General features: G+C 38.9%; 2 protein-coding genes across 3 annotated transcripts in view; one reads left to right on the top strand and one right to left on the bottom strand.

The window, feature by feature from the left end:
• Positions 1–15,700, top strand: part of LOC124160407 (E3 ubiquitin-protein ligase RNF13-like) — a 219,007-nt gene that overhangs the window by 35,748 nt on the left and 167,559 nt on the right. The gene's annotated exons all lie outside the window — the stretch shown is intronic.
• LOC124160409 overlaps positions 9,282–15,700 on the bottom strand; it is a 39,121-nt gene continuing 32,702 nt past the window's right edge. The window contains exons 5-6 of the mRNA XM_046536255.1: positions 12,834–12,983; positions 9,282–10,762 (exon numbers count right to left, since the gene is read on the bottom strand). Coding sequence (XP_046392211.1) covers positions 10,611–10,762; positions 12,834–12,983 — 302 coding nt within the window. The 3' untranslated portion in view covers positions 9,282–10,610. The remainder of the gene's footprint in view (positions 10,763–12,833; positions 12,984–15,700) is intronic.

Genomic DNA, 15,700 nt, shown 5'->3' with positions numbered 1-15,700 from the left:
TCTTCTGATCGAGGGGTCCCGGGATCGAATCACAGGTGGAACACCCCCATATAAAATCCTCGGAGTGCGAGGTTGCCCAGGCAATGGAGCATGGCCCCCTACCCTGAATGTAATGTAATATTTACACATCCGTGGCTTAGTCTGAAGTGAGCTCTGCCCTACCCATTTGCACTAACTTTTGGGTTGAATCGCTGTGTAAATAAATCTCATCATCCCACAATAAATGTTGGATTGAGTCTTTTTTCTTTCACCTCACCTCAATTTTTGACGTTAATTAGCGCCTTGGAGAGTAGATCGAATTCAATGCAAAAATTTTGGCCCACGATTTGGTATGTTTTTATACCTTCTTCAGGGCTTTCTTTGTATTTAAAAAAATGTTTATTTACGGATCATATTCATTGCGAAAAAGCCCTGATGAAGGTATAAAAATATATACCGAAACGTTGGCCGAAAAGTTTTGCATTTATTCTTAAAGACCTACATTCCGAGACACTAATCAGCAATAAATGTGAGAGGAGATAGAAAACTTGTCCTGCACCTCGATTATGTAAATGTGATAGCGACGACGGCGATAGATGACCATCACGTTCTCATATTACTTTCCGCTGCATCGAGCGATCATCTAAGCCACAGGTCTTCGCATGTAGGTATCACGTTCGTGATGTGACGTCACACACCAAGATGAGAATCGCCTTTCACGGCAACGTGCATAACTTAAATATGAGGCAAATAATAGATGCTTTATTTAGAGCTTTATTTAGAGCTTAATTTAGATGCAAAAAGTAAGTAATAACCTAGTTTTTGCATCTAAATTATGTAAATTTATCTAATTTTTTTCCACTAATGTGTAATTTTTACGTACGTATTTGATGCAAGAAAATGTGGAAACTAATGAGGAACTAAAAACCCCTAAAATTTCAAGATGGCAGCGTGAGCTATAATCAATAAATACGTCACGGAATAGGCTGGTCAAAGGTCACATGTAGCCTGCGCAAAATATTTCGTTAATTTAAAGAGTTGAAACAACTCACAGCTCTGTCACGACGGTTTGATAGTATTTCTCCTTCGTAAGGTATAAGGAGATCCAATTTCAAGCACACCTCAACAGTTCCCGCGCGTCAAACGGAGCCAATCCGTCACTGCCACGTGGAGACGGGTGCAAACGTCAACACGCGAGAAGGGTCATGTCATGAATCAAGGTTACAACAGCGCCAGCGTATGGGATCTAATAAAAACACTCCTCTGACTTTTCAAAACTTGTGTGCTTGCCAATTTTTTGCTGCAACTTTCATCAGTCTTTATTGTACAATTATGGTAATGAGGTCTTATCGACGTCATGCTTTGCCGACTCTGGTTTCACGAAGCGTTTAGTGTTTTTCCTTTCAAAAACAGCTCTACGAATACACACAGTATCTCATTGTGCGCACCAAAAGCTGGTGTGGATATCGAGAATTCACTGCGAAATTAATGGATAAGTAAAATCTATGATTATCCTTTATGGCACTGGAAGTTAGTTCCTTATTAACCCAGCCATCGGATTGGAAATTTTATACATCATTCATGCCTCCGAGTCAAAAAGTAATCCGGTGACGAGCCTAAGTATTGCCTTTTACATGATTCTGATGGTATATTAAACATTATGTATTTTTTAGCCAAAATGGCATGTATTCAAGCGTTAATCAATATTTTTTGTGTGGTTACACAAGTATCGCCGTAAAAGTTTGCTCGAAATTTTAAATTTTGTTTTTTTGAGCAATTTGGAACAGAATTCTTTAAAAGTGATTTGGAGAGGATCATTTGAGAACCTTGCTATGCTTATAGGTCCTGCGGAAACTATTATGTTAGAGAGATATTTTTTTTTGAACGGATGGACGTAGAAATCAATTTCCCCCGAAGAATGAGTGGCTTTAATAAATGCTGAAATGATTTTTTTTTATTTTAGGTAGCAGTAATGACATCACTATATCGCGCACCTTCTTTTCTTTCATCTCTTTTAACCGATAGTGTCCAAAAACAATACCCATTGAGGCGACTTTAAGACGTATTATCCAGATGCACTTCCAGAAATTCAGGCTTAGATCAGCTAGGCATTTTACCCGTCACTTCCTCTCTTCATATTGACGAGCTCAGTCGTTTTTACTTTCCTTGTCGTTCAGTGTTTGTCCAGCGGTTTGGTTTCCTTATGGAAGGAATCTTGTGTCATTGTTTTCTAAGGTCTTCGAGAGGAGTCAATTCGGAGCAAATCCGTGGTTTTCTCACCTCTCTTCTGGTTTTACGTAATTTCCTCTCGACTCTAGCGGATGGCTTGGTTCGCTTGCGACGCACTCAAGTAGCGTCAGTCAAAATAAAAAATGTCCGTTGTGTAATGATTATAGCAATGTAAGCATCGAGATCTTAAGTAAAATTCATGTTCCTGAAATTAATGTCCGTGACAAATAATTTTTTGTTGCATTGTATTTACAATGTTTTGGCTTTCCCTCGTACTTGTCTCTCAAGCGTATCAAATCATAATAATTTTTCGCACGATCGGATTCATCATCATCAGTTAACGATCCTAATATTGTTTTTACCTGCGCAGTTCTCCATTCCTCTTGACCAGCGGTTCCCAACCTTTTTTTCCTCCCGTACCCCTCGGTATCCCTATCACTAAAATGCACCCCCAAAAATGTAACGTGCACATTTTATTGCATAATTTCAATACGGGTAGGTTATATTTTTTGTTATTAATAATTGTATAAATAGAAACTTTGTTTTAAATACCCCATATAATATGTGTACATATTTCCTGGTTGAGAGATACATAGTTCCTGGCGTCCGCCATTACCGATTTTTTTTCGGCGTACCCCCGACTGGTTAGTCACATCCCCCCAAGGGGTACACGTACCACCCGGTCGAAGGACACCTAAAATTACTATCGTATTTTATTACTATTTTAATGTCACACTAACTTTCAAAATTACCATTTAATATTGCTCAACTTAAACTTATATTGATCTTGGCCCCCAGAAAAAATGTTTTAAGCACTCACCTGAACTCAGCTTTCTAGAGTTATGACCTTTGAAGTTTTCTATTACAGCTGTGTCGTTCATGAATGAATCATTCAAAACGAATGATTCAAGGGCATGAACCGAATGAATTGAATCTACGATTTCCATTCAAATCGTTCAAAAAGAACCGCCGAATCCAAATCCCAAGGGGTACGCGTTACCACCGGTTGTGAACCGCTGCTCTATCCTATCCTCAAGCCTTTTCATTATTGAAGTATTTCTTCTCTTTTACGTACCTTATTGTTCTATGTAACTCACTCAGGGCCAAACCTTGCAAAACTTCTTTTCCACCTGTCCTTCTACGATTTATTAACTTTTTATTTAATTATTTTTTCATTTCCAACTTCCCCGTAAACAGCACATAGATGGCTTTACAACGGAAGATTAACAAAGCACAACAAAAATATCCATGCCCTGGATAGGGACCACCTACCCTGGCGGTATTCGAACCCGCGACCTATTGTTTGGCGGGCGAGGAGTTTACCCCATAGGCCGGCGTTTTCATCAGGCCATCTTTCCTCATCATATGGCCAACTAAGTTGTCCTGTTTTCTCCTTCAGACTTTCAATACACTCCTCTCTTCTTCCACTCTTCTCAGCACTTTCTCATTACTTACTCATGGGCTATCGGATTAAAAAAGTAAATTGTCTAGGAAAATTCTCATTTCCTCTAGCCATTCCTGAAATACTGGCCGACATGAGGTAGACATCAAGCATTATAAACGTAATTTCCTATGGTCACATGGAGAACTCACCATAGTTGTTTTCTTTCCCTGTCGTCCAATGTTTTCCCAGTGGTTTGGTTGTGAAAGAATTGTTGCGTAACACTTTATACACGTCTTTCGATAGGAGTCACTATGGAGCAAAACCGTCTTCTGCTCAGTTTCCTAAATAATTTTACTTAGCGTCCGCCTAAGTCCAGCGGATGGGTTAATTCCTTTGCGACGCACTCTCCGACCACTCAAATGCGTCCGTCGCCATAAAAAAAAAGTTTGCGTCATTTCTCTGCACGCGACATCTTTTAACCTCTCAGTAAAAGCTTCCTCGATATCACAGGTGTTAATTACTTTCCTTAAGTAATGAAGGTCGTCCTCTCGTTGGATTATGTGGTGGGTACAAAAAGTGGACGGCCGCAGGATGTGTTTATTAGTCCCAGGAAATGTGAAGAATCATCGCAGGCGTGCGAATCGGTTCTTTGACTGAGATCACTCGATCATTTTGTCAGATTGAACGCTCCAACGATCGCTTTTCGGGACCGACCGTTCCGAGCTGCAAAGTAGTACTCCAAAGAACCATTCCATTCAGCCGTATCTTGAATTTATAGTCCATAAAATCGTATGAGTAAAACCTGAGTCACATAATAGTGTCTGGATTTTCGTCTATGAAACCGAATGTCATAATAGCAGTCTAACTAGCCGCATCTCGGCCAATGATTCAGTTTTCGTTTTGTGGACTCGATTTCAATCGCTCTTTTTCTTTTTAATTAAAACTATTTCATGAAAAAAATCACAATAATCTAATGGTTGACTAAAGATAGATTTCGAAAATGAAACTTGACTCATTTTTGTGAAAAGATGCAAAAAATCGATTTTTTTGGATTCAACCCACTGATATGGGCGATACCGCATGAAATGTTATTGCATGCGTTAAAAATGTCCCCTTTGTGGTAAAAAAAACCAAATTCAGATGTTCTTGAAAGTATGCGGAAAAAGGAATATTTTGCTAAATAAATCGATAAAAACTCGAGGAATTCAGGATGACGGAAGGGACAGTTTTCTTTGAGGACGCATTCGAGTTAGGCAATGGAGATCCCAGGAGGAAAATTAAATAGTTGGCCGAGATAAAGCAATGTGGACTGATTTTTCGAGATTTTCAAAAAAAGAGAAGCAAGAGTTTGAAACCTGAGCAGCGAAAGCATTGATTAGAGTACGGCATCAAGAAGAAGATATTTTAGAGCGATCCGGAGAACATCACATTGCAATCCCACAGTATTTCCAGGCCCGACTGAAGCGATAAATTAAGAGAGATTTTTTGCTGAACGAATAGGTGTAGGAATTAGCTTTAGGGAATAGTCTTCCTCTTTGAAAAACAATTTGGATTCACCGTCGTTCAATATTTTTACGAGGTATGCCACTTAACTCTCTACTTCCTAAAGCTAAGATTTTTTAAAGCTCCTACTAAGGTAAGTGAAGTTGGTTAGAATATTCAATGAGGCGACCTGTAAGGGAAATTCCAAGGCAGGCCCGTTGAACGGACTTGGAACTTCTAGAGACACGAAGGGTACATGCTTAGGCTTAGAACTCTTGAGCTATTAAGAAAATACCTTAAAGAGCGACACGGAAAACTTCCTCATAGAGACTTAATATGCTTCTAAGTCCGACAGAAACGCTAAATAAGATATTTTTCGAACGGATGGGTGTGGGCGTTCGGTTCTTCTTGAATAATAAAGGGTTTCAATAAATTCTAGGCGGATCTTCGTCAGAACATAAACTTTTGTATTTGTTAACGGCTGTTGTCCTAGCAACCTGTCAGTCTCGGTGGCGGAAGGGTAAAGTCCTCGACTGCAAAGCCAAGGGTCGCGGTTTCGAGTCCAACCTGGGTAGGTGGTCCCTAATTAGGGCATGGGTATTTGTGTTGTGAATCTATTGTGTCGGTACCCTCGTTGTAAAGGCTGATATCTGCTGTTCACGTGGGAAATGGAAAAAGTAAAAGAAATAAAATAAATAAAAAATAAACAAAAGCCTCCGCCAGACGCCTTTTCTACATCTACATAATACCCCGCAAGTCGCTTAAAAGGCGTGTGGCAGGGGGTGTTATTGGGGCGGCTTGAGGAGTAGGATGAAGATGTTTTATATTTTCTAGGTGTGCTTCATAACCGCGAGACATTATAAGGTAAGGACAGTGAGTGAGTTAGGTCCGCCGATTTTATTTTTATTTTCAGAGAAATTTCCCAAATATAAACAAGGAAAAGCAAACAATCTCATTTTAAAAAACCACTGTCCGTACCTGACGTTAACGCTCCTCTTGCCTTGGTTAAGTACATATTATACATGTACAATTTTATTCCAAATACGTTGATCAATGGGAATATCGCTTCAAGTAAGACCTCAATTCGCTTTTGTGAACCTCGTTAAATACCTAGCTCGGGAAAAAAGCACCAATTTAATCCTTATTTGCCTCTCAGATATGCTTTTATTCGGATCTTTTTTTAACTGCTAATTCCAGCTTTTTCTATATAAACCCTATGGTTTTCCTCATGCTGCGTGCATTTTAAAAATATGTTTGAAGACTCAGCTTTGCGGATTTGTAGACCATTCAAACTGCATCCTCATTGTCGACTGTTGAACCCAAAAAACTAAACCTTTTGTGAGGCAACTATTATCTATTCGGTTCGAATCTTACCAACGCTGAAATTCGAAGTTTAATTTCAGCCTCCATGATTCTAGGCCAGACAGACATCTTATTTAAGTAAATGAAAGGTCGTAGCACTTTTCCACAAGAATGTTCTTTATGCAAGAATATTCTTGTGGAAAAGTGCTACGACCTTTCATTTACTTAAATATGTCTAACTTCCACCAATTGAAGCCTGAATCTGTTGAACTTAGACATCTTATTGTTTGATTGAGGTACTCTTCCACTCATCATCTTTTATTTTTTTATAAATTCCTGCGGTAATGATCTTTCAGAGGTGATAATAATTTTCCTGTGAAATGCTTGATTAAATTTTCCATCGATTTCACCATTTCACGCGCGTTAGTGTTCATTAATTCAATTACAAATCTTCGAATTGTTCTCAACCTTCAGTTCATGCATTTCATCGGAGATAATGAGTTCGACAATGACCGCTCTACACGGCTGGCTGGTTATTTAGGGTGACGACCAAGTTTCGGTCATTTGTGTCTTCAAGGTAATTCGAAACAGGAAAAAGGTAGTGAATGGACATCGCAGGAGATAAACCGCATAGCGGCCTTAACCCACTCTCGAAGATAAGTACCTACCGCTGCTCTACGGTTTAACGCCCAACCGAAGTATAGCTGCTCCTAATATTTTCAAACAACAGGCCACAGGTTCGTACCAACTTATATATATTCAATTGATAGTTGGTAAACATTTTTGGGATAAGAATTAGAGATTTTTTTGTCTTCTTGATGTATTATACTGTTTATAATATTATACGGAGTATCTAATAGACTTGAAACCTTTGCCTTAATCGGTCCCTGAGAACTCCAGTCTCGGTCTCTATAAGAATATTTATATGAAGTAGATGGTATCTGACATTCTATTAAAGCATCTAGAAAGAATTTTTAATTTTAGATGAATTGAAATACATTTTAAACTTGCGATATATTCATACTCAGCACTGGATTTATTTTGTTGTGATAAACTTTTCACGAAATATTTTTTCACTACAGCTAAGTTGATGTTTTTAAGTGCAACTTGCAGCATCCTCTGGGTGAATTAAAGTATTGAAATAAATATTTGCAATTTTCCACGGTTATAAACTGTATTACGACCTAGGTTTCAATGTTAATACATCATCTTCAAGCCACAAATGGTGAGCAGTGCTTCAAATTTGTGACTGAAGTCGAGTCGGGGAAAGTAAGGCTTTCTTCAGTTTCTCCAGGCATCATCATCTTCCCTTCCTTTACTCCCCCCTCCATTCCGTTCACTTTCTTCTTTTAGGTTTTCCCATCTCCCCCCCCCCCCTCCTCCTCCTCACTCCCTCCTAATCCCCCACTCCAGTCAAACATTGTATCATTTCATTGCATTACACACCGCTTGTACCTTGAGGATGATGTATTTACATTGAAACCTAGGTCGAAATAAATTGTGTAATCGTGCAAAAAAGGAAATATTTATTTCAATATGGAAAAATTCCACTCCATCGGGATTGAATCTTCGGATTTTATTAGAAATAAAGTAAGTTCATATTCATGTGCATTGACTAGAATTAAATTGTATCATTACTTCTCTAAAATAAATAACAAAGGTATTCAGTACATACATTAGTCATCGAACGACTTGATTTGCAAGGGGTTTGATTACCATTCCAATGCTCTTAATTTACCAAGACTGGGATTTTATTGATCATTTTCAATTAGATTGTCAGGATATGACATGCTGAGGTACTCCCTATCGTTATAATCAAAACAGCCACAGCGCAGACAGCTCGTCATTAACCACGGACATTGAATTGCGAAAAAAACTTGAATGATCTCTTTTGCGGTACTTGTTGCGAATTTGACTTAACTTTCGCCTTCTTCCCATGAGTACCATTTATCATTTTCTACCATTTTCAATGTATTTCTTCCTTCATTTCTGTCCCATTCATTTTTATCCTGGTTTCCTCATTCCTTGGATTCCGAATCCCTAACGATGAATGCGAATAACAAATTCATGTTGTCGAGGAAACGTCATTCCGCTTTACATTACTCTTCCATTTTTATTTGCGATGTTTTCGTTGGAATAGCCTCGATTTTTATATTTTACATAAATATAATCCCTTTCATGTACATATGTTTTGATTCATCTGTAATATCACTGAATATACATATGGTAATGACCTTTCAGTTTTTTTTACGTTTCCATTAACTCCATTTTTTATTTGACTATATTTCACGATACTATACCTGTAATTCATATTGCCCTCTTTATAGTGAATGCTTGTCCGGTAGGTACCCTGCATACTGTTTAAGCACTTTAAATTTTGACGAGACTATGATCAATAGTGACCTTATCTTGTTCAACGGTTTGATATTAGGAACTTAGTTTTTTAGAACCCACTCTTCAGAGAATAATGTGTGAGTGTAAAATAATATGTTCAGTGAAATGGAAGGAAAACCATATCTTTATCATTCCAGAAGCCTCCGCGTAATTTACAGCTGAACGATTTCAAACAAAATTTGTTGCGCACTCTCTGTATGTAATAGTGCAAAGAGAGCAATTTCAACATTCAAGAGAAATTCTTAGAATCACTGCAATGGGACATTATAAAATCATTTACTCTCAATGAATCACGCATTTAATACATGATTTTATTGATGCTTATAAAATTACCGGTGAGGTCAGTGAAAATACTTCTTTCAAAACTCGGCCCTGGATTCTTAATTTTCCAAGAAGAGAGAAAATTCTAAATGAAGTTTCTTCAATTTATATGTGATTACGTGTACTCACCAATCATTTACTTTTCGTGCACTGCAAGCCTTCCACGTAAATTAATAAAATGGAACAGCCATTATGTAAAATGTTTTATTCACAAAATTCTACAATGTGTGTGCGACTTAATCCTAAATAAAGATCTTACCGCCGATGACTTAAGCCTAATTAAATTGCCTTAACACTAGATTAACTTGGAGTTAATGTTTGAACTTTATCAACGATGCACGCCGCAGATTTCAAAGAGGGGTATTTCTTTCAGTCGAGTAATACACACTCTCGTTTCAACGTCGGATATTTCGGATATGTAAACGGGGAAGGGAAGATGTTTTGGGAGAAATGGTCCTGCGGGCATGAGCTAAGAGACAGAGAGAATGGACAATCATCCCATCATCAGCAAGTAAATCGAATTCCAAGAATGACTGTGAGGGAAATGGTGTTGCATATTTTTTTAATGCGTGGTGCATTTTATGACGTAGTTCTATTATTGTAGATTCAATTGCTTTAAATAATGCTTATCCCTTACTCGGCACGCGAGCTCTTTATAATCAGGTAAAAAGTATTAATTCAAGAAATGCCAGCAATACAGCAATAGAGTTGAACCCATGGGAAGCTACTCAATCATAATTTTTTCAGTAGCCTTTTCCTGAACGTGGAGGAAGAGAGAATCACCGTTGTCAACATCTTACACGTGTGAACCTTCTTTTGATATGATCGTCGGAACGTCAGAGTAAGTAACTATAAAAGAGACCGCTCTATGTGGTTTTGTACAATAATCTAAATAGTGAGGCCGATATTCAAACCCCAGAACGTCAGCGTTATTTTTGGGAAAATTTTAGCGAATTAAATGCTTTGAAATGGCATTTTATTTGAAAACAGATGCTTTCACGTCCTCATTAGCATTAAATAAAATTGGAATGAATTTCAAGTGGGAATAAACAGTATTTAAACAAACGTTCTCCTCGGAATGAGCCAATCGTACACATCAAGTGGGATTTTAGCCAGATCGAACTTGGTAAAATTGAATAATATTTTTTTTAGATGGAGAAAAATAAGCTATAATTTTTTTGCATTTACTCTGTGGTGAGAACAGCATTTACAACTATGTTTACAAAAGTCTTTCCGCTTCCTCTCGTTGAGCGGCGTTGCGATCGCTCGCTGGTTCTCTCCGGGGTTCTCTGGCATAATGGCTTGATGATCGTCCTCTCTCTTTCTGCTGGTAGGCACTCATGCTTGTGTTTATGGAAGGAGACAAATGATGATTCTCAGCGATGAAGCCCGTCCTTCATTGGGGATTAAAGTCGCGGGCCGACAGACACTATGGCCGTATCGACCGTGCTCCCTCGCTGCCGAGTCTCCTGATATTCAATTAAGGTGGTGTTGTGGTGTGGGGAGTCACGAAGCCCCATTACGCTGGCAGGAGCACGTCCAGGGGAACCTTCTGGAAGATGGCGTTTGCGAGCTGTGTCATGATCTTGTCCCAGTTTGACCTTGCTGCCGGGAGCAAAGCCTCGTAGATCTCCGGCCACATGTTGTTGATCACGCCCTCTGCGAATTTGCCTGGAGAAGATGATAATTTTTATTTATTTTTTTATTTATTCCCATAGCACTGAGAATAGCTCTACATGGCCTTTTACATCAGAGTTTACAACATGTTAACGATTTTAAAGTACACGAACAACCATGCCCTGGATGGGGACAACCTATCCAGGCAGAACTCGAACCCGGGACCTCTCTTTTGGCAGGCCGGGACTCCACCCCGCCGCTACCAAGGCCGGCCATGGTGATGATTGTTAATGATGACTATATGAATAACAATAAATATATGGGTTCGGTTTGGTGTGGTGGCTAGAGTGTCGGCTTTCCACCCGGCGCGCCGCGGCGGGCTCGGGTCAAATCCTGGCAGTGGCAGAGAATTTTCAGAGACTGCCCAATACCTGCTTGAGTGTTGTGGGAGGACATTTCATCTCCGTCCGTTGGATGGGACGTTAAACCGTGGTCCCCTTGGCGCCTTTCTTTAAGAGCAGGCTAATGCTGACGCCGGGTTTCTATCCACCCTTCCTTCCATACCCTTCCCTCATGACGCAAATGACCTCAGCTGTCGGTCGCCTCCTCCAAATACAATACCATACTAATAATAAATATATTGGGATCGGGGTTGTATTTCCCCGAATGTAGGTGAACATTGAATTTATATATGTTTCCCTTTGCTCAATGTCTCCATTTGAAGTTTCACGCACCTACTCTTTTATTTTTTTGACCTGAAAAATGTATAAACGTATTTTTCGTGTGCAGATTCGAAGCAGGAAACTGCGCATTCAATATAGACAACGTTCGGTATGTTCATATCTTTTCGGCATCTGAAATGCCTGCGGGAAATCCCTGGAAGAATTCACTCAAAAGATTTCCAAGTGAACCCTTTGCATCGTCAAGGTGTTAAAATTCTTCCGAGGAAAGGCACGCACGTTAGTGAATGCTCTTTTAAGAAAATCTCCGGCCACGAAGCCATTGAAGAGTGACTCAAATGTTTCGGAAATTGATCCTGTTTCCGTGGAAGTAGAGGAGTTAACACCATGTCATTCTCTTTTACGCGTTCATTTTTAAAGGAAAAAAGCAAGGAATAACGGCTACAATCTCTGGGGTTGGAGTACAAAGGATGAAATCAGAGGCCCTTTTCCTATGATAAACGCTTAGCTACCATATGCCTGCGTGGATATTAAAGAACCCTGAACTTCTCTTCGAATTGAGGACTTAAGCTAAATTTTTAGCATGACAATGCCCGTAAAATATTCAGTGCAATTACTATAGGTTACATTCTTACGAATTAACGCTCCATTGTTCGAAAAAAAATTCCGTATGGCATTTTTACGTTCATTTCCAAACGGATATCTACTCTCAAAAACCAATGCAAACTGTAACCTCTGGCATAGTACTAAAAGGGAAAAATGTAGTGATTGGGGAAAAAACCTTTATGGACGATTCAAACGTCGAAAAAAATGTCAAATGTTGGGTCGCTATGTTGCTACGACTTAATGAACTATTACTTTAATAACGTCACTTACTCATTAATAATCACCGAATTATTTTATTGGACTACGATTTAAGTTCTGACCACATTAATTAGTTTTACCTTACGAATTAATTACATTCGTATTTTTAAAATAAAACTGAATGAATTTTGATTTGGAATTGATTTTCAGAAGAGCAATTAGTCATCGGGTATATTCTTTATTGATAGATTTTTTCTTGAAAGGTAGTATGCCGTGGTTCTAAAATTTGACTATTTATATCGCCTGCTACCTCTTAATGGCTGCATGCGTAATTTTCAGAAGCATTGGCATTACATGCAGGTAATGCTCGCATGTTTTATAATGTAAAATTTTAACATTAGCAAAAATAACTGATGCATTGTTTTCTGATCTAAATTTTAACCATTTCTACTTATACAAATATACAAAGAAGCTTATTGTATATTAATTATTTATTTACTCTTCAAATTAAACTTAATGCATTATAATTTCTAACTGATTTACATTGCAGGATATATATATATCTGTGTGAACTCGTCGAAGTGGATGACTCCATTCAAAGGGGGCACTAGAATGAATTGATCTTGTAGTGGGCTACTTACTCATGGATTCTGACTTGGGGAAGAGGGGGCTAACGTTGATGTACATGGCGGCCACGAGGGGTTTCATGTCGAAGCTCACTACCTTGAGGTACTCCCTGCCATCCCTCTCCTCAATCTCACCACGGATCATCCACGTGGTGCTGATGCCACCTGAAATAAATAATTAGTTTACATCGATTATTAATATTGATAACCTCATCACTAGCTAGGGCGACTCATTGCATGTTTTTACATTTTCTTTGTTCTAACTTGCATGCATTTACTATATGGATGTTTTTTTACGTATTGCTCAATGTAGGGGAAAGTCGGGTAAGATGACGAAGCGGGTAAGATGACGAACTCGATTTTTCTCTTGTGCATTCATAGATAGCAGCATGAGTCCTAGCTCTTCCTGAGACTCAGGCAATTAGTTACGAAATTCACCGCAAAGAAAGGCGGGCCAAATGTTTTTGCGAGCAGTAGCGAGTGAGATGTGTTTTCTTACCTCGTGATTGTAAGTTTTGAAGTTTTTGGCGCAAGGAATTACTCGAATACGGTTAGTTGTTTTTACTCTTACCTATATTTTTCTCAGAATATAACCTGTCATGCAAAGAACCATGTGTTCAGTAGATTTTTAAGATGAGCTAGGGTAATGATAGTTAACTTATAAACCAAATGGCGACGTGGGGTAAGATGACGAGAAGTTTGCTGAGTCGTCATCTTACCCGACATCTTTTTGAGTACCTTTTATGAATAGCTTTTGACGTATTTAAAAAATTGGTTTCGGACTGAATTTTAGCTGGTAGGTTTTTCTATTTTAATAGTTTGTTTTAAGTTTGATTGGTGGTTTAGTTTTAGTTACTTTTAAATTCCTTTGGAAATCAAAATAACTACTGCTAAACCATCAATCTAAAGGTGGATCCAGATATGCGGTCAGCACGTCTGGCGAATGTTTCAGTTGTTATCATATAGAATTATTTTTATTACATTATATTAATGCATACATAGTATATATCTACGAATGTTTTAGGCTTGACAAACATCATGCCACGAAATTACACGAGGAAAAGTGACAGAGGAAAGTGGGATAAGGAGGCAATGGATGCAGCTGTTGCAGAAGTAAAAGAAAAAACCACTAGTGTAAATGCTGCAGCAAAGAAATATAACGTGCCGGAAGCAACTCTACGAAGATATGTTAAGCAGAGATGTGGCCCCAGTGGGAAAGTTGTAAGTTTGTTAGTAAAAAAATATAATTGCCTGAGAATTATTATTTTAAAAATTTATGGATAACTCTTTTATTTGTTTTAGGAATATCCTCATAACTTAGGCAGATTTAAGCAAACATTCACAGATCAACAAATAGAAGAGCTTAGACGATATATAATTGATTTGGACAAAAGAGCTTTTGGGATAACGAAAAACCAGTTTGGGAAATTGTGTTTTTCGTATGCAGAAAATTTAGGATTGAGCCATCGGTTCAATACAGAAAAGAAAGCCGCTGGAAAAGAATTCATTGCGAATTATCTAAAAATTTGCAAGCTATCGCTGCGAAAGCCAGAGGCAACATCGGTAGCTCGACTCATGGCTTTCAATCGAGTAAATGTAGGAAAGTTTTTTGAAACACTTAAAGAACTCAGATTGAACTATCTGTTCAAAGCCCAGAATATCTACAACATCGATGAGACGGGATTTTCCACAGTGCCAACGAAAACTCCTAAAGTGATCTCACCCATTGGATCCCCCCGTGTGATTAAAGTTTCCTCTGCTGAAAGAGGAGTAACAGTCACGGCCTTATGCGGTATGAGTGCCACTGGTACTTACATTCCACCTTTTCTAGTCTTTCCCAGGGTAAGGATGAATTCTGATTTTTTAAATGGAACACCCCCAGGTACCAAAGGAGTGGCTCATGAATCAGGATGGATGACTGCTCAAAACTTTCTAGAGTTCTTAGAACACTTTACTAGTCATGCTCACCCAAGTAAACAAAATCCAGTCCTAATTATCATGGACAATCACGCCTCACATGTCACCCTGGAATCCATTAACTTTTGTAGGAATAATGGAATATGCCTTCTCGGATTTCCAGCTCATACAAGTCACAGGTTGCAGCCGCTTGATGTGGCTTTCTATGGCCCGCTGAAGACTGCCTATAGTCAAGGCTGCGAAGATTATTTGGTTTCTAACCCAGGAGCCGTCATAACAATACGAGAGGTAGGCAGAATATTCGGTAAAGCTTACCTTAGAGTGAGTACTATCCAGACTGCTGTGAATGGGTTCAGAGCTACTGGCATTGAGCCCCTAGATAGCAACATTTTTACTGATGAAGATTTTCAAGCTTCACACACCACTGATATCGTTGAAAATAACCAAAAAGATGCTCCTACCATAGGTATCCAGCCCATTTCTTCAGCCCGTACTACAGACCCCGCCATGTCGGCAACCCTACCTCCACAGCATCCTAATTCCTCAACTGTTCCTCAACAGCCATCTACCTCTTCGACATTGCCTCCACAGCTCCCCACTTGCTCAGCCCTACCTCCACTTCCAATGGCCATCAAGAAAACAATCAGGCGACCCAGGAATAAACTGGCTTCTTACCACATTTCTGGAAGTCCTGTGAAACAAGCCCTTGAAGAAAAGCAGAAAGAAAAAGAATTGCTGGAAATAAAAAGGCAGGAAAGATTGAAAAGAAAAGCTGAAGCATTGGCGTCAAAGAAAGCCAAGGGTTCTAAATCTGAGGAAGTAAAGAAAAATAAAACCGTAAAGAGGACAAAAAAAGTAAAGAAAATTAAAAAGCATCAACTGGATGACGAGTCATCAGACGAGTCACCGGAAGAGGTTCCTTACATGGAGGACGACATAGAGAACGAATCAATATTTGATGAAAA

This window comes from Ischnura elegans, chromosome 6 (genome assembly GCF_921293095.1).
Source record: "Ischnura elegans chromosome 6, ioIscEleg1.1, whole genome shotgun sequence".
NCBI lineage: Eukaryota > Metazoa > Arthropoda > Insecta > Odonata > Coenagrionidae > Ischnura > Ischnura elegans.
The sequence above is the reverse complement of the archived record's forward strand: the minus strand, read 5'-3'. Positions and strand labels throughout refer to the sequence as shown.